At 41.0% G+C, this 20,249-nt stretch overlaps 1 protein-coding gene across 1 annotated transcript in view; it reads left to right on the top strand.

The window, feature by feature from the left end:
* Positions 1 to 20,249, top strand: part of LOC146821397 (kinesin-like protein KIF28) — a 777,435-nt gene that overhangs the window by 58,242 nt on the left and 698,944 nt on the right. Inside the window, exon 3 of the mRNA XM_085609842.1 lies at positions 10,346 to 10,552. Coding sequence (XP_085465968.1) covers positions 10,346 to 10,552 — 207 coding nt within the window. The remainder of the gene's footprint in view (positions 1 to 10,345; positions 10,553 to 20,249) is intronic.

Here is a 20,249-nt window from a genome sequence, read left to right as displayed (position 1 = left end):
TTTTAAGGGAAGGGATCCTTGCACCCAGGTTGAACCTTCTTGGGTTCGACGGTTGGGAAACTCGGTGTGTGGTTCTTCTGTTGTAAAGAACAGTGAAGTGTGGAGAATAAGAGAGGAGAACAAGTGTCGTTACAGGAAGGAAAACTTTGATGTGAGAAAATCCACCAAGCATACGAAAGTCAAGGTTGGAGATGTTGTTGTTGTAAGGCTTCCAGGTTCTAAAGTAAGTTTCTCCAAACGTTTGCATGTTGTTAAGGTTTTCAATAATGCTGTTCGAACTAATGACCATAGAATTTGGAACTTAGGTAGAGTTTGTGTGTGTTCAGACTTGTATGTCAATTCAGAGAAAACTTTAAGAAAGGACATTGATTTTTCTGAGTTCTCACGCAAATCTTCTAGGGTTCTAAGGAAACCAGATTACTTAAAAGACTACGTTTCCTAAGGTGTTGGGATTCTTAGTGGGATATGTTTTGTAGCTGTTGTAAACATATGTATTCTTCTGTTCTTTTTGGTTTTTTTTGTTTTGTTTTATCGGAGGGAGGTGTGTGGGATCCTGGTTGTCATAGCAATGTCTAGCATATGTCATCTGGATTCTCTAGCTTGTCATTATGATGTAGGGATGTTCAGGCTGTTACCTAGGTTAAGGAATGTGTTGGTTTGAAGGTGGGTTCTGGGACCAGGGACGGTTGGGAGAAGACAACTGTATTGCTGATGAGTTGGATGTGCGATTGGATGGGTCCTCTTACTTGGATTAAACCTGCATTTGTTTCATGGAATTCCTGTGTCCAAGCATCTTATTTCGTCAAAGGGAGATTCCTACAAAACCGTTTCCCTCAAGAAGTCTGCATAGCGGCCGAATAGGCTTGCAGTGTTCACTGACTGCAATGCTAGGCTGGCGGAAGAGAAAGTCTTCTTGCCCCAACTATCCAGCCTCCTGGATTCCCTCTCCGGAGGTGCGGAAGGGAATGTGAGATAGAGGCCTGGATCACCAAGCTCTTGGGGTAGGGTGGTAAGTGGGGAATTTCGGGTTGTCTGGTGCAAGACGATGGCTGCGAGCAACTCTCCTGTTCTCCGGAGATCCTGTGCTGGGCTTTGACCATGTGCCCAGAAGGACATCAGTCAAGGCCTCAGTAAAAAGGCAAGAGGGGCTCTGAGGAGGAGACTCGCAACTGCAAGATGTTCATCTTGACTTCCACCAAAGGGATCCCTTCTCACCTCTATAGCTTATGAAGCACCCACCTCCATAGCCATGGTAGGGTGGAAAGCAGGCCAGAATCTTGGAAGGTGTCTAGTCTACTAGCCTCACCCAAATCCTCATACCATTTTGTGCTAAGTCTGGTCTTGTAAAGGGTCCAGCAACCCATCCCAATCTTCCTCCATTCCTAGCTCCTCACATATATAGACAGGCGGATATCATGATGGTGTTCTCCGGCTACTATGCGGCCCTGTAGGGGCTGTCATGTGATGCAGGAATGGCTCAGCTGGTCTCCTTACAAGCCAAAAAATCTTTAGACATCCTCCCTGCAGAGAATAAGCAACAGATGGAAGGCCCCATCATGGCGGGTGAAATAACCCTTGCAAGTAAACAATTGGCGATGGGGAAGACTCCCGGTAGCGACAGGTTCCCCATAGAATTGTATAGATACTGTCAGGAGAACCTTATAAAACCACCGGCATCAATGTATGCAGCGGCACGGAGGCAGGACAGCTGTCAGACTTCTTGCGAGAAGCCTTGATCGTAATGATACAGACCGAGGCTCAGAACTTCTGAACCAAGGTGTATACAGACTCCTGTCTCACTTAAATCTGGGTTGCAGGATCCTGGGGAAAATCATTGCGAACCTCATCCAGCCTCACTTTTCAGCATTGGTCCACCTAGACCAGAGTGGGTTTATCCTGGGAAGGAGGAAGTTCTCGAACATATGGCGGCTACTCCATCTTATAGATAGCCTGCCCGAGTAGTTTCGTAAACCAGTGGCAATTTTGGTTGATATGAAAAAGGCCTTTGACATCATCTCCTAGGCCTACCTTTTTTGCTGTGCTCCATCGCATGGAGTTTGGAGCTGGACTGTTGGTTGGTCCTGATACACGAGCCAGGCTGTGGTGCGAATAATCCAACAAAAGCAAGGGGACCATTGGCATGCCGGTTGCAGTCGCAGGGCAATTGGCCTTCTGGCAGACACTGCCCCTTTCACCTTTAGAAAAACAATTGCTGAATTTTTTTTCTAGTTTATGTGTTTGCCAACGTTCCATTGACACTACCCTGCAAAGTGTTTACCGATCTAAACAGCTGGCTCTCCGAACAGACCTGGGCCGTGGGGCGCCGTGGGGCGCCGTGGGGCGCCATGGGGCACCACCGTGTTTTTTAGGAGAAACTGTATTTGCCAATGGCCGCAGGCGGCCTGGGAGCACCACATTATGAGTTGTGTTACCTGGTGTGCCAACAACAATGGTTTATTATGTGGTGAGCCTCAGATTCGCCTCCTGAGATTGACACTCTATGGCCCCACAAAAGAAGGGAGGGTATACTCAATGATATGCTGGGAGTGGACCTTGAGATTGAGCGCACACCACTTTTGAGAACAGTGGTTAGTTATTGCTGGGCATGTTAGAGGCAGCATTGTCATGCAGGAATAGCATATTTGCCAGATTTGCCCTTGTGGTGCCTGCCAGCTTTCGCTAAGATGGAACAGATGGCCCTTCAGTCCAAGTAGGACTGACTTGGGCTAGCTGTTCTCAAAGAGGACTGCCCCCTCATTTGAAGAGCTCCAAGAGATATATACTATCTCAGCTGAACAGTTCTTGACACATTCAGTGCTGATGGGGGCAATTAGTGAGACGTGGGGTGACCAGAGCAAACAGCCAGACGTGAACCGGATACTACAGGTACTGTTGACATTGGGCCTCACGCTCCACAGGATCACTAATGTATATTGGGGCACTGATCCAGGTGATGGGTGGGCTAAATGGCTTGAAGGATTGCTGGAGCCAGGGCTTTCAGATCGTGCCAACAGAGGTGGACTGGAGCAAGGTCCTGAGCAACATCTTGAGGGTCCTGCAGCCATTTTGGATCGCAATGTGCACATATATTACACAAGACACGGACGGTAGCACATCCATATCTCCAAAACATGGCTACTTGGTCTGGTGCCATGTCCCAAAATGGGCAAAGCTGGAAGTAGGTTTGTGGAACTGGCACTGGTGAGGTGGATCATAGCAATACACTGCAGGGCAGACTCGTCACCACTGCTCGCAGCATGGCAGAATGATGTGCGCTGCAGAACAAACAGAGGATAACATGCTGCGGCTACTCCGCTGACATGTGGGATGCACCAACAACATCACCGGATGGGGTATGACAATATAAGCATTGGAACCCGACCCGGATGGGTGTCCACCCTGAAGGAGCAGCGGCCAAGCATGGGTCCAGCGGTCATCCCATAGAACTGGGAACGTACAGACCTGCTGTGGGCTTGTCTGGCAGAGTTTACATTTTTGGAGGTGTGGGGGATGCCCACACACACAGTCTTGGCTTGGGGGACACTGGCCCCTTCTTCTTTCACCCCTCTCATTGGTGGCTACGGGGCACACACTAAATGTCTTACTGATTGTTATCTAATTGTATACCGCTACCATCCAATAAATATATATTTTTTTTAAGGAGACAAAAGCACAACAACACATGATTAAGTCATCATAGAAAGAGACAACAATAATCATCCATCAATGCATACTTTCAATACCCACGCATTACGGAATCAGCTGTGTTTGACCATTGTAGCCGTTGATACTAATTAGAGTTCCCGAACCACATATTGCTTTAACGTTGTGATGCATAGGGCATATGTGGAGCCCTTAATTCATATACATACCTGACTTGTCAGCAAGTACCGATAAGCTTCATTCCCTCACAGCACTGTGTCCTGAGGATAGTCTTGTGCACCTGTTGTGCCATATGAGAGAAAGCAGCAACAACTGTCCTCTCTAGCAACATTTACAACACTGCTCTGGGTCCCTCATTCAAAACTGAAACATTATTATTTATATCTCAGGGAATGGTGTGTCTTGGACCTATATAGTTAGAAGGATTGTAGTGCTTTCTTAGATCCTCAAATCGTTATGAAAGTGTATGCAAAGATCATAAGGTGGCATCAGTGTGGATTTGTACTGCTTTTATGCCACGAAATGCTATTTGGACTATAATCGTGTATAATGTATATGATGCTACTGTGATGTGATTTTCATGAAAAACTAAAGGAATGAGGTTTCATACAAAACTAGGTATTAGTGTTTTCAACGTTACTTCATTTTCTATACATGAATGTTGCGCTGATGTTATTTGATCATTTGCCTGACAAGCATAAAGATTAAGTTGAGTGGAAATAAATCCTCCAGGAACATATTAGTTTTGCAGATTACATTATCCAGTTCCTTGGGGGTATACTGGACGGCCCTGTCCTAATAGAGACTATCAATACCCTGTCACAAAAAGATTTTCTCAATATTATATTTGCAGCCGGTCCATCAGGGTCACTTTCAGATCCAATACCACCAAAACTCTTTCAAGATATCCTTTTCTCAACCTGTGTGGCAAGATAGTCAGATGTTTACTCCTCAAGTGGCTGAAATTAGGTTCATTCCCACATGAGCTGAAAGCCTCATACATTAGACTTCCCCTCAACAAGAATAGGTTCGACCCATCCAACTCAGCAAACAGCAGGCCCATGTCAAATGGACCATTCTTAGGAAAGCATTTTGAGAGATCAATGTTTACTTGTATTTCAAAGTTTATTGGATATTGTGTTGACTTTCTGCCATACATTTATAAATAAATATATATTGATAAATAATCAACAAATACATAAAGTCACATAAATAAGTCTCTTGTCTCTCATATTAGACTGCAGAATACACAAAAAAAACAGTAGCACCCAAAAGACCCGCAACTGCAGGTTAGCGTTCCCATAAAGTGCTGGTGCGTATACAGTAAAGGATAGTAGCAAAGAGCATAAACACCATATTATCCACATCATCATTCTGCCTAACAGTTGTGTTTCAGTACACCCCAAGTTACATAAAAACCCCATAACACAACAATCTCGTAGCAATGATGTTGGGCTACTGTGTACAAATGGTACTGTCCATGAAAGCTGCAACTACTAATCAAGATCCTCCTTGAGTACAGGTATACAAATTTAAGAAGCACAAAAGCACCATGAGGTTCTTAATTGTATACAGGCCCTTTGGAGTTTAGTCAGATTCATTGGGCAATTACAGGCCCCTCATACATGGCCAAGCTGCCAATAAATAAGAGGTAATTGAGCTAAAAATACATTCATCATCTGTTCTAAAACAAAATGCTAATACTGCTCCGACAGAGTTGAGCTCATAGTTTCTAAAAAGAGGCACAAGTCACCTTTTTCATGCTAAGACATGTTCAGTGCAAAACAGAAAAAAAAGTGCAACAGATTGTACCCCCCCCCCCTCAAAAAAAATGAGTCACAAGATTCCTCATTTGTAAGAAGCCTTGAACATTTAACTGGGTATTCTCTTGATGGCAAGATACCCAATCTAAATTTCATTTAAAGTGTATGTATTTGTTCACGGTAAATCAAATCCCTATGCCATGTCAATGGGACCTTAATTATTGCTAAGATAGTGCCCCAACAGACTCACAGGATTAACCAGGGAAAGTATCCTCTCCTGCCTAGTCTCAAAATAGCGTTCCTTGACAATTTTTACTGTGTCCTGCTTTATGCTACTCGGGTCGGTCCAGAGTGACCCCAACCGCAATTCATCTAATTTGTGTTTTACGTGGAACAACCAAGTATTTCTACCGTGGGTACCAGCATAATTGGCATCTCCCAAAGACTTTAGATAGCCTGCTTCTTTAGGGTTCAGCACAGCTCTGATTTAGTATAATACTGATTTTCGAGCCGCTATTTCTGCTATTGGTGTGTGTCTAAGCTCTTTATAAAGTGCTAACAGAGGGGTGACAGAGCCCAGTCTTAGCAAGGATCTGAGGAAATTATTCTTAGCCACTTGTAATGTGTTTCAGAATCAAATCCCATACCCCAGGACTTAGGCCCGCAAAGTGCTGTTGCTACCGCCTTCTGCCTATAAATTTGCAGAATGGTTCTGATACTTTTAGCACCCGCCTTATGACTACATTTAGGATTGCAGTTACCTTGTGTACATTGAAGTTCTATTTCAGGTCCTCAGTAAACCGTACCCCCAGGTACTCTAACTGCTTAACAGACTATTGGCTCACCATATATCATATTCTTCCACTTGAGACTGGGAGGCAGTCTCAACACCATGCTCTTTGTCTTGCTGCCGTTAATAGTCAAATACTTTTTTTTGGGCAATATTCGACATACCTCCTCAGTAGATTGTGGACTGCATTTTCAGTATATGCCAATAAAACTGCGTCATCTGCAAACAGCAGTACTAGGACCTTTTCCCCTGCTAAAATGAGGGTGTCGATGTGATCTTTAAGCAGATATTTTAATACATCTTTTAGATATAAACTAAAGAGCAAAGAGTCTAACATACCTGGCAAACTCCGTTTTCTACTGGGAAGGTTTCAGTGCACTCTCTCCCGGTCCATACCTGACCCTAGCTTTGTTATCCTTGGGGAGTGCCATTATTGCATGTACTAATGTGGCGTCAGCCCTTAGCTCTAGCAGTGTTTGCTCAAGTCTCTGACTTTACTCAACATTATGATTTAATGTCAGACCAACAGTCCAGTTTCAGACCAGGCAGAGGCACAGAATCAGCCATCAAATACATCTGGAATGATCTAAAACACAGTGGACGAAAACAGAGTAGCTGCATTGTTGCTTCTAGATTTAATAGCTTCATTTGACACTGTCTACCACCACACATAACTGCAAAGACTCCACAATCTTGGATTCCATAAAATTACCACATGTGAGCATTTCCATTTTGGAAGCATTCAATTTGAGATGGCTCCATGTCATCCACTGATCAACGGCTCTGAGGCAGCTGAAAACTTGTGAGTTTCCAATGTTTTGGAGCTTTCCAGTTTAAGGACTATTTGTGTGTCATCTGCATAGTTATAGCATGTGAGGTGAAATTCATTGATCAGTGCTGGTAATGACTTCATGTAGAGAGCATGTGTGAGATGATAGAGCCCTGGATTTCGGTTTGGCAGAGAAAGGGGGGTATGGAAGACATTTGTTCTGTTTTGAAGATAGGATGTGATCCAGTCAAGAGCAGTCCCATCTATGCCAGATTAGTGGAGTCTTTGTATTAGAGTGTCACAGTCAACTGTGTCAAAGGCAGCTGAGAGGTCCAAGAGAAGTAGTGCAGGAACCCCGTTCTGTTCAACTGTGTTATGAAGGTCATCCCAGGCGGCAATGAGGTCAGATTTGTGCTTCTTCCTGGACAGAATCCTGTTTGGAAGTCTGAAAGTATGGAATTATCTTCTATGAATTGTGACATAATGCTCCTCTTTCTATCAGTTTGCCAAGCAAGGTCCATTTGTAATTGGTCTATAGATGTTGGGGTTAAGCGGGTCCAGGTTTGTTTTCTTTAGTAATGGGCGTATGTATGATTTTTTTTTATATCTTCTGGAAATATTTCTGCAGTTAAGGAATTGTTGATGATTCTGCTTATTGGTGTTGCAGCAGAGGTAGTTAGCAGAATGTTCTTGAAAGTTTGTGTTGGACATGGGTTAGAAGAGCTGACAGCAGTCCTGCTTGCTTCGACCAGATCCATAAATTCATTGTGTGATATTTGTTGGAAGGAATGCAGAGGCTGGGTTAGCCTACTCTTTTAGTGTTTTTTGGAAAAAGGTTCGTGCTGGTGGTATTCCTTTGTTTGAAATAGTAGTCCACGTGTCTGCTTTGTTTGTATAAGGATTTGCCAGTTTGTTTGTGAATTCTTAAGTCATGGGATGAGTTCCTTCTAAGCAACTGGTCTACAAAATTTGTTGAGAATTTTATAGAATTCTTTATTTGCACATTTAGCATTTTGAATTCTGGCAGAATAGTATCTGTATTTTAGCTTTTTTGATTGCTGACTTGTATAATCTGTTACTTTTCTATAGGCGAAGTTTGTCTTTCTTGGTGTTTGTTTTGAGCCAGGTGTGTTACAGATTTTTCTAATTTGTTGTTTTATCTCTTTTAGCTCTGTATTTCTCCAAGGTGCCTGTTTTCTTTTGTCCTGTTTTATTGTTCTGAGTGGCAATAATATATATAGAAAGCTTCCTGTAGCCACTCGTACAGTTTTTAAACGGAATATATTGTGCCTAGATCTGTCTTGGATGTTAGTTGTGTTTCTAAGTGTTCAAATTTTAATTTGTTCCACAATAGGTGGATGCATGTAAGGTGGTTCTAGGTGTGTTGCTTTGGCAAATGGTGGTCTGACCATGTGACTGGAGTAATCTTTTGAAAGGTAAGTAGTTCTGTATTTACAAAAATTACATCTTGGATGTTTTCAGAGATGCGTGTGGATTTGTGGACGATCTGATGTAGGTTTAATGCTTCTAGGCCAGTGATTATTGTTTTCAGATGGGGCATACTGGGTTTGTCAAACCAAATGTTTAGGTCACAAAGAATGCATAGGTTGGAATGTAGTATAATCAGGTTTGAAATTGTATCTAGAAGTGTGTCTGGGAATGTTGCATTGTTTGGTGGAGGTCTGTAGAAGAGTAGGAGGTTACAGGAGGAAAATGGTGTACGGTTGCATCTGGTGAAGAGGGCCTTACAACCTTGTATGCAGATGTTGTCAGGTTTAGTGATATTTAATGTTTGCTTGAATACAACAGCTAGGCCACCACCTCTTTTCTCTATACGATTTTGTGTGATTGTTTGATAGCCTAGAGGAACGGCTTCATGCAACACTGGAGCCATGTCATCTCCCAACCATGGCTTGTTATGAAGACTAAGTCAGGTTGTTTGACAGTTAGAAGGTCGTAGATGTGATGTTTGTTTTTAGAGAGTGATCGAGCATTTATTAGTAGGCAGTTTCCAAAATCTGTTTTGGTGATGGTGTGACTTGTAGAAGAGTGAGCAGTATTTTTTGGACTTGCGCTGGTATTAGCTGTATGAGGATAGAAAAAGTGTTGCTTTTCTGTATCATATTTCTCGTCCAGCAGGCTAAGAAGGCATTTTTATGTGTGTGTTGGTGGTGGAGATGGTGGTTGAGAGTGAGTTGGTGAGCTGTGTTCTTTTGTAGAGTAAACTTGTTGTGCAGTAGACACGGAGATGTGAAGTTATGAAGAGTGGCATGTTGTTTATTTTGTTTGCGTCTGTTTAGGGTGGAAGGTGTATGAGTTAGGGGTGGTGGTGCAGCATGTGGGTCATGTTGTACGGTTCTAAATTGTCCAATGGACGAGAGGCGGGTTAAAGAGAGTTGCTGTGTTGCTGTATGTGTGTTAGGTGTGGGGTAAGAGAGAAAGCTTGGCAGTAAAGTGGGTCTAGAGTATGTATTATTTGTGTAGTCTGGAGGGTGTATGTTTTTAGTTTGTGATGGAAAGTAATATGAGGTAGTGTGTGTGTGGTATTTTGTTGTGCTTGTGAGTGTGTTATGTTTTGATTTTGAGGATTAGTGAGAGGAGATGATGATGTAATTGTTTAAGAAAAGTATTTGTATGTAAAGTATTGTTGGTGAGTGGAAGCTGAAAGAATGAGGGGTGATGATGTGTTTTGTAAAAGAGTGTATGTGGTGTGAGAGGGAATGGATAATAGTTAAGTGTGTGTGTGTTAGATTTGATCACTTGAAGAGGTAATATGTGTGGTAGATTTGATCGCTTGAAGAGCTAATATGTGTGGTAGAGTGTAGTGTCGGGGTTGTGTGGTTGTGTTTTTTTGGTGAAAAGAGAAGCAAGGTGTTGGTAAATGAAATGATAGATGGCTGAATATAGGTTTGGTGGTGACAGAAAGGGGTCTGTTACGAGTTTGTAGAGGGTAGAGCTGTTGCTTTAGTTTAATTTAAGACCGAAACTTAAGTTTAACTGAGACAAAATCCTAACTTTACTACTTCTAAATGCCCTTTGTGAATACCAAAAGTCGTAAAGTTAGGATGTTGTCTCAGATAACTTTTGTGAATCGGGCCCTTTGTTTTTTTGTGATTCTCAGGGGTGGAATCACAAAATCCATTAATACATCTGTCCCTTGGAGATTACTAATCCAGTGCTTGCAACACAATCCCAAAACACTTGCCTGATCACTGGCTATGATTCATCACCTCTCAGGGCATTATGCACAATAGAAAAAACATTTTGTAATATTCAGAAAATATCAACTGAAATCTCAAACACCAAAAATGTCAATTTTTTTGATTAAATGACAAGTTTCTGTTTTCTTTCTCTCTGCAGAAAAGAGTATTTTGTGACCTCGGACAGGGGGTTTTGAACAATGCTTGGCAAGGCTATAATGCAACTCTCTTGGCCTATGGGCAGACCGGCTCCGGGAAGAGCTATTCTATGATTGGATATGGTGCCAACAGGGGTATAATCCCAATTATCTGTGAAGAGCTCTTTAAAGCAATTCAAAACAACCAGGACAAAACAAAGCAATACCAGGTAAATGTTGAGTTGCTTGAACTAGTATCTGATGACATAGATACCAAAGTGCTTACTTCCAGTTTCTTATCTTTCATGGACACCATTTAGGAGTTTTAACTGCAGCCCCTGACTTTCCTCTTGTTACCCCTGGCACTGATTTTGTGACCCCTGGCATCAGCGCTGCACCCTTCTCTTTTCTTTTTTCCTGTCTGTTTTATATAATACTAATAATGAATATAAGTAGGTTATTGTGAGAAATTGAGTTGTTGGTTGAGGGCGGTGTGAGGCCTTCTCAAGCAAAAGCCACAATCCTAGCCAGGGTGAACCTCAAAAAGTCACTAAATTAACCGCTGCTTAACCCTCTGGTAGCTTGACTCAAAAACAGTTAGGCTTAACTTAGAGACAATGTGTAAAGTATTTATGGAGTCTTAAACTGCAATAAAGTGAACACACAACACAATAAAACTACTACACAAATTTAGAAAAACAGAAGGAAATGTAATACAGTATTTGACACCAAAACAAAAAAATCCAATCAGTAGAACCAGAGTCATGCATTTTGAAAGGTTTAAGTACAATCTGGCACCTACAAGATCAATTCGCAAACCACAGACATCTAGTCAATTGAGACTGGGGCAAAATCAAAAGTTATGGCAGACTGAAATGGAATGCAGTTCAGATTAAAAAAAATGGATTTGGCCAGGTCTCTGCTTATCTTGGACTAAGAAAAAATTTCAAAGAAAAATGTCAGAGAAGGTTAACTTTAGCAGGGCAAGTCAGCCAGCCATCTCACTTTTGGAAGTTGAAAATCCCCAGCAGCCAAAGCTGTAGCTTGTAGCTGACAAGGGCTCCACAATGCCGGATGTCTTTTTGAAGAAGAGTGGCTGAATAGGAGTTGCTGCTGCAGAGAGAAATGTAGAGGGAGCTACAGCGAAGTCAGGCCGTCCGTCAGTGAACCTCGGGTGGATCAGTGAGCAGATAGGTCCTATTCACAGTTCTCAGAACACTTTTAGCAAGAAATTTTCTTTTCACCATTTACATGGTCAAGACTCACTTCAGGCTAGTTCAAGGTGCACTTTAAAAGTTGTTGGAACATTTTGTGTCCCGATAGCTCTAGAAAAGAGGCCAGCAAACTAGCCTTTGGATTCAATATGTTGTGCTTGGGGTTCAGGTAGAAAAACAGGTCTCAAGCAGAGGACAGTTCTCTGAGGGTATGGGCAGGATTCAGCCAGCAGGGCAGTCCTCTGAAGTACATAACAGGCCACAGGCAGCAGGTCAGCCCTCTGAGATTCTTGCCCAGGTCCAGAAGTGAACTGAGGAATGGGTATGAAGGTCCTATTTTTACATCTGGTGCCATCTTTTAAGTGGAAGAAACTTCTGGAGTTTTCCCCTCACAGGTGGCCCTGAAATTTCCTGCCTCCCTGCCCAGACTCCACTGGGTCTAAAGTCCCATTAATCTAATGTGCAGTTCTTTGTGTTTGCGCTGAGACAGCTCCTCTGAAATGTAAGTGGGGATGGGCATAGCTCTGCCCCTTCCATCCTGCAAGGACGGCCCATCCTGACAATCAATAGTCCCCCTTTGTGTGACTGTCTAGTAGGAATACATGAAAACCAACTGCAAGTCACACCTAGTCATGGTAACCCAGGATACAGGCTGCTAGCCCCAAATGGTTAGAACAAGAAAATGCCAACTTTCGTAAAGTGACCTTTTAGGAATGGTGAATTAAAATCCAACTTTACCATGAAATAGGATTTTAAATGACAATTGTTTAGACACCAAACAGGGCATTTCTACCTGTGCCCAAACAAAAGTTATCATTTAATAGCTGCAATGAAATAACCCAAAAATCATATGGGAGAGGTAGTCCTCGCCGTAGTGAATAAAGAATTTGTGAGTTTTTTGTACCAGTACAATAAAACATAAATGTACATGTCCAACTTTTTTTTAATACAAAGCATCCTCCCCTATGGCCTTTTTAGACCCTTTCCTAGGAGTGACTTATCTGTATTAAACACTTGGTCAAGTCGAATTGGCAATTAAAAACTACACACATGCTCCAATGACAGGTCCGAGACTAGTTTTAAAGGGCTCCAGAAGTGGGTGGCAAAATAGGTGCTGTAGGCCCACTGGTAGCATTTAATTTACCAGCCCTGGGTATGTGGTATACTACTTTAGTGGGTTGTACTGTAGGTTTTCCTTGTTTCTGAATCCTATTCTGCTTACATTAACCACCTACTCATAGGTCATAATCAAAAAAGAGCAAGTCAAAATAGTGAAAGATACCATACAATATAGAAAACTGACAGAGATCACCTAATAATACACAACCGAGTAGCTTTGAGAGGAGTACGGCAAGAACTGCTGCAGAGTAGGAAAATCTGGCAGGATATTGGGAAGACCTCGATGTGTCTAGTCTTTAAGCCATTTCCTGAGAGTGAGAGGAGACTTCTGGAAAAGAAGGAGATATTCCAATATCACTCAACTGAACAACAATCAACTGGGCCGCAACGGAAGTTGGGATAAAAGTTTGTCAGCCCCAAAAACTTTTATCAGGGTTATAACTATCGCAGTCACTGTGAAGCGGGGGGATTCGAAACATTCAGTGTGTTAGAACCTGGCAAACAGCCAGTGTATAGTTGTGAACTGAAGGCCTAAGTGAAAGTATAGAGGCCACTGTATGCATTTTACCAGGGGAATTATTTTTTGTTAATCCACTGACACACTGTAATAACAGTTTGTACATGAGACAGATTTCTGAGATAAACACCAGACAAACGTAAAACACATTTTGAAAGGGAGAGGATGTAGGAAAAGATGTAGGAAGATAATGGAGTTAATACAAAATGAGAAAAGAATTCTCCTCAGTCAATGGCAGTCTCAACAACTCTTGCAAGAAATAGGGAAAGCATTACAGAAACATGTCTTCAGTTATTAGACATAAAACGTTAATGGAAATAAGATTGCATGGAAAGAAAAGATGATGCGCATTTCAAGTTAAATCAATGTGCAAACAAGGAGACCTAGTGGACTCTTAGCAGGAGACACATACCAACAAACAGAAGAACAATGATTTCTAAATTATGTCTAGGAGAATCAACATCAAGCTTATGTGACTACTTGATAAAAAATAAAAGATGGATAGATGATACTGTAGAAAAGAAGACCATCCTGAAACATTTTGCATTGGAGCATGCACAAGAACATTCAGGCAGTTGGTCGCTTCCTGCAAATCGACCCTACATAATATCTAAGATAAAGGAAATGAAATAAGCAACCATACAAAAAACAAAGAAAAGGCCAGCTTTACAAAACAACAGATCTGGAATGATGGAATGCAGAAGACCAGGATAAGTACAAGTTTTTAGAGACTCTAAAAAAAGCTTGGAAATGTATTTTAGCTACAGCACAAGAACCGGAAATGAATAAAAGGGACTGTTCTTGATGAAAGGAAAGAGCAGGTTATGTAATAAAATCAAAATGATGACCATCAGATAGGTAGCCTGGCAGGAAGATAATGGGCCTGATTTTAAGACCTGTCGGTTGTTATCACTTCCGAAAATAAAAAAACTGGCACAGAGGTGTTCAGAATTCAGGTTTGACCTGATTAAATATAATGAAGGATGTGATCTTATAATACCTGGTAATTACCTGTTGCAATAAAAAATTTCACCACTTGTAACTGCGATCAGTGTGTGAATGTGTTTGAGTATAGGAGTCTTGATATAACCAGCCCCTTGTTATAAGGTCCAAAATCTGCTCTGCAGGTTTTGAAGTTGGATATCGGGGTGGGGAAAATGGCAAAAAAGACACCTCAACAGGACACTCACTGGTGGGTGGATCAGGAATGGTGTTAAACCTCAATTTCATGAGGCAATGTGCCCCACAGTAAGGTGCAAATTAGCATATCAAAAATGCAATCAATTAAAAAGGGACTGACTCAATAAATTAGTTCTAGGGCAGAATAAAGAAATCAAAAGGATTTATTATATAAATCCAAAGTACAATACAGAATAATTAAATGCAGAAATTGCTAGGTTGCATTGGATATCAATCGCCATAAAGGCCATCAGTACAGAAGAAATCTCTAATGAGACAGATCGTGGATCTCATTTTTAAAATAAGTTTCATTAGCTGTCTCAATAGAGATTGGTAGGCCAAATTTCAGAACTAATTCTGTCAACAAGAGTTTGGCAACTGTCATGCTGTAACATCTCCACGTTGGATAAGCTTTTACACATTTTGAGAATAAGCAGACAACTGCAAGAATATACTTGAGCCCATTACAAATGGGCATTTCTACAAAGTGTGCTTGAAGTCTAGTAAATGGACATTCTGATGAGCTTATGTGACTCATGGTCACCAGTTTCTTCTTCCCCAAATTATATCTCTGGCAAGTAACATACCTCTGACACAAATCTTTTGCCACACTTCTGAAAGTTCATGGGTATCGCCATGCAAATAATGGGCCAATGGATACAAAATGGAGTCTCGAAGTATGCACCGATGTTCAGGAGTGACCCATAAATCATTAAAGTCTTTTGTGAAACCTATCAATTCCCATTTCTTGTTCTAGTCCTCTGTTACTTCCTCCTGGAGGTTTTCAATTCACTCAATGTGGTCTATAATGGATATAACAACAAACAATATACATAATTAGCATTTTCAAAAGTTCTCTCACTCTGTTCCTGTTCATACACTGTGATTTGTTTATTACATTTCACAGCTGCATTTTCAAGGGCACAGTACTTTGCCACTTAGTCAGTGTCCTTGTTACTCATTGTGACTATGCCATCTCCAGTCTTGCGGGCTATTCATTTGACCACTGCAGTCTCTCTAGGTTGTTGCATTGCTTCCAAGAGATCGGGAATTTAGAAACCATTCCTAATGAGAATACCAGAGGATATCATAAAACCACTTTGACTATAGCTGCCCAAAATTATGTACCACTCCAAGTTCATACCAGCTGTTTGTATTAATTGTCATGCTCAATTTATCTAATTGGTAGGAAGCTCTTGTCGGAGCAATCTAGTCTGCCGCTGGTGCTGAAGTTATATCAGACACGTATGGTGCTTTAATGATTTCAGAAATGGAACAAACTGCATAAACAGCTTTTAATGCTCCTTGATGGTCTCTCAAACAAAAACCATCTACAAACAAGGTCAGATAATCCATTTCAGTAGGAACATCTTTGATCTCTGGACCTGGCTTGCTACACAATGCTGTCATATTAACACATTCGTGGACTGGATCCTCTGCATCTCCATCTTCATTGCTGTCTGAAACAGGAAGCAGCTTTCCAGGGTTTAAGGAATTGCACCTTCTAATTGAAATGTTTTAAGCCAGAAATATTATCTGCTCATATCTTGTGAGGGAGCTTTTTGTCATTTGCTGAGCTCTGGTACGAGACAGCTAAAATTTCAATTGAATGACGGACAAACACAATTAGTATATGACCCATTACAATTCATTCACTTTTCTGAATTGCAAGGCAAACAGCTGCAACCTACTTCATATAACCAGGAAAGGCTCTAGCTACTGAATCCAACATAGTGAAGGCCTCATTGCCCCTCTAGGTTTTGGGGTAATCATTGAAAGTGAGCACCCATTTGTCTCATGACACAAAAGGAAACATTTATTATTATAATCAGGCTTTTGAGGGCAGGTGCACTGCATATATTTTCTCCTAATTCTTGGAAGGCCTTCATATATTCATCATCAAATGGTACCAGATCCTTGATATCATTGTAAGTTAGCCTTATTAAAGTTTTCGCAGTCTAAGAAACGTTTGGAATCCACTGATGACAGTAGCCTATTATTCTCAGAAACATTCCCAACTCCCTTCGGGAGGTTGGAGGATTCATCATTAAGATTACAGAAATGCGTTTGTTTGAGACTTCATTGCCCCCTTTTCAATGTGGTGACCAAGATAAATCACTTCTCTTTTACAGTACTGCATCTTTGTGGGAGAGACCTCATGGCCATTGTCAGCAAGATGGTTCTGTGTAATTGTATCCAGGTTGCAGTCTTCTTTTGTCCTTGATGCCACTAAAAAGTCATCAATGTATTGGACCAAGACTGAGTTACAGGGCAGCTGCAAATTTTCAAAATCTTTTAGATCTAACTAAAAATTGAAAAAACACTTTCACCACACCCCTGTGCGATTTGAACTCAAACAATAACTCTTTTTTTTTGCAACCAAAATGCGAAAAGATATTGACTATCCTCATGTAGTGGAATGAAAGAAAACACTTGCCATAAGTTAATGACTACACCATTCTGTATCTACAGGAATCTGAAACGGTATTACTGCTGGATTTGATACCACCAGACAACATGCAACAGCAGTTTAATTTATCTTGCAAAGGTCCTGCACTATCCTCCACTTACCTCTAAGTTTTTTAATGTCCATCACAGGAAATTTGCAAGGACCACCGAGCAATACCTTGTTATATATTCTTTCCATTACAGGCTTTACTCCCTCTGCTTTTAAAGTGTGTGCTGCCTAATTCTGGAAAATACAGCACTGGGTTTGACCTGTAGATATGGAACCTCCAAGGAATAAACTGTAGAGCGGATAGCACCAGTATCGATCAAGAATGATCCGGGGTGGCCATTTACCTCTCCTTCTACATATGGACCACTTTGGTTTACCTCTAGGACTGCACTATGCAAGTGTCCTCCTCTCCCCTCAGACACCACCATTGTGAATTTGTCTCTGATGAAAACTGAGGAAACTCACTGTTCAGAATCAATGGATTCTGTTGGCACCCTGGATTGTTTAGCATTTTGATTCGCATGTTTTGCTGCAAAACTTGAGCTGTGGGAATAAGTATGGAACTGCCCTTGATTTTGCACAGTCAGTATAGGAGTTGGTTGGGCTGGAGAGACAAACTGTGACTGTGTCTAATTTGTATTTCGCTTCATCTGGGAAACAAAATCATTCTGGATTAAATCCAGATTCTGTCTGCACTTGCATTTCCAGTGTTCAATTTTAACACAGAAATGATAAGCAGTGCTTGTCTTCAGAAAATGTGTAAGTGCATTCACTTCAGAATTATTCACATTCGCTTTGACTCAAATCTGCGTCATCTTATTTCCCATTCTGCACCTTGCATCCTCATTTATTCCTGAATTTTCAGACTGCATGAAATCTGAATCAGAAATTATCATCCGATTTCTATTGTTTTTCGGAATCTCTTTCGTTTACACAACCATCAACTTTTCCTTAACATTTTTTTGGTTTGTGACACACTAATCATTATAATATTTTGCATATTTGAAAATCTCATTAATACTCTTAGTCTGCCAACACTTTACACTCTGTTGAATATTAGAACTAAGCCCTGAAGCAACCCAAAAATGAAAAACGATATGAATCCACTGACTCCTTTTTTCTCAGTCTCTTCAACTTGGCTATATTTGCTTCAGCCTTCATAGTACGTATGCACCAACTCGTCCAGCTCTTGTGTAGCTCTCATTGTCTTTGTCCAGTTCACTCCCTTCTCTGGCACTCTCATTTTCAGATACTCTAGCACTGCTCTGTATTTCTCAATAGCCCACCTCTGTTGGTGCATTGTAGGGAGGTACCCTACATGGTTTGGCAGTCAGCCAAGAAAAAGCAGCATTGAACTCTGTCCACAAATCAGTAGGAACAACAATCTCAAATAATATATTAAAATCAACCCAAAGCATCTTTAAAATTTTCACCAATCTATAAACCTCTTTGCACCACATGTCAGGTTCCTTTCTCAGGTTCGTCAATTTATTGTAAAGGCATAGAGATCATCTCAAGAGCAAAGGACATGCACATAATTCCCTCCGTGCACTTTCCTTAAACACAACCCTGCCACTGTTTCTGATTCTGAAACACTTACAATTTATTTTGCTTTGTTTCCTAGCTCAACCTTTTTCTTTTTAGTGGTAATTTTCTTTTTCCATTTCTCTTTGCATTTAGTCAAATCTCTAGTACACTCAGCTTACACTTTATTGTTAGCTCATAAAGTTACCTGACCCATTTCCTTTATTTCTGCCTCACTCAAATACATTTTGTAATTCCTCTGTGAATTACTTGCCCTCCTTGTATCCATGAATCTGATCACTTAATTACCAAATATTAAAACCAATTCCTTTTTGACACAAATAAGACAAATACATCAGAATCACTGTAATCAAACTACCAATTGAACCAAGAATCAACAGAGAATAACCAAAAATTTCATATGGAATGTAACAATCCATCATTCAACATAAACTATACTCTCAACTACACATTCCATAATGCATCACTTGTACACTGAACACTGGCAGTCTTAGGAATCATTCCACTCTACTAATACTCACAGCCCTTTGCTCAGGAACAGCCTCTGCAGTGTCAGAACTCAAAAATAATTCCAAAACTTGGGAATGTAGGCAGAAAACCAGTCTAGGGACAAGAGAAAAATGAGACTATAAAGGCACCTGTTATCTCGTAACCATCCTCTGCAACCAAAGTTGTGTGTGCGTGGGTATCCTAAAATCTTACACCGCAAAAGACATCTCAACCCCACACCCACTCGAGGGAGGATCAGGACATTGTTAAACCTTAATTTCCTGAGGCAATGTGTTCTAAGATAAGGTGCAAATTAGCGTATGTAAAATACAGTCAATTAAGGAATGACTGATGCAATATGTGAGTTCTAGGACAGAATGAAGAATTCAAAAAGATTTATTACAAACATACAAAGTACAATACCGTATAATTAAATGCAGAAATTGCTAGGTATCATAGGGAATCAAATGGCATAAAGGACACCAGTATAGGAAAATGACTAAACCAAAGGAAATGTGAAGTCCCAAATGTGCAGCAAAATCAGTAAGAAATTCGACAGCATACCTAGCAGAATGGGAAAGCCATTATAGAAGAGTAGGCTCACCTCCAAATTGAAAGGTTTATATAGAAAATGTTTTCATGGACTAGCATTGAAAGTGCAGGTTCATCATGGTGTGAGCAAATCCAAATTTCAGCAACTCAGAACACAGAAATATTAAGCATCTAACCTAATGTCATCAGGAGATGTCAGAACAAACTAGTGATAAAGTGAACTATAATGAATTAATGAAATGCCACGTGCAAGCAGAAGGACCTTAAAGAACCAGTGCTTAATTTGAGCCAGTAGTTTCAGTGCTCGGCACTGGCACTTAGTTGTGAGCACCAGTACCTATGACAGTCTGCCACATGGTGGCGCTGTTTTTTTAATTCAGAGTGAGCACAATTACTGTTGTTTATTCACTCAATATACATTAAAAATGACTAATACCTGCTGCCAAAGTCATTCTTTTACCTTTGGGGACTGAAATAGTCAGAATTGTAACACTTGTAGAAGTGTGACTTATTACTTTTGCTCTTACTGTAATTGACAGCCGAAATGGGCAGTGTAAGCGGAAGTGGCCTGCTGACTAGAGCCATGGCACTTATTTATTTTTTACAAATTAAGCACTGGGAAGAACGATACAATACAAGATTTCGTGAACAGTGTCAATAGGAAATAAGCAAGCATGATTTTTTGTTTTGTTTGTTCTGATATCACTATAGCGTTTGCAACACTTAGGCCTCTGTATCTGTGCACCTTGCGGTCCAACCCATTAGCTCTTGGCCCCCTCCACTCAGGCCGGCCAAGAGGCCTCTACCTAGTGTAATTATGGGATAAAACATTCATACAGTCCACGCCTTTTCCC

This window comes from Triturus cristatus, chromosome 6 (assembly GCF_964204655.1).
Source record: "Triturus cristatus chromosome 6, aTriCri1.1, whole genome shotgun sequence".
NCBI classification, from domain to species: Eukaryota; Metazoa; Chordata; class Amphibia; order Caudata; family Salamandridae; genus Triturus; species Triturus cristatus.
The sequence above is the reverse complement of the archived record's forward strand: the minus strand, read 5'-3'. Positions and strand labels throughout refer to the sequence as shown.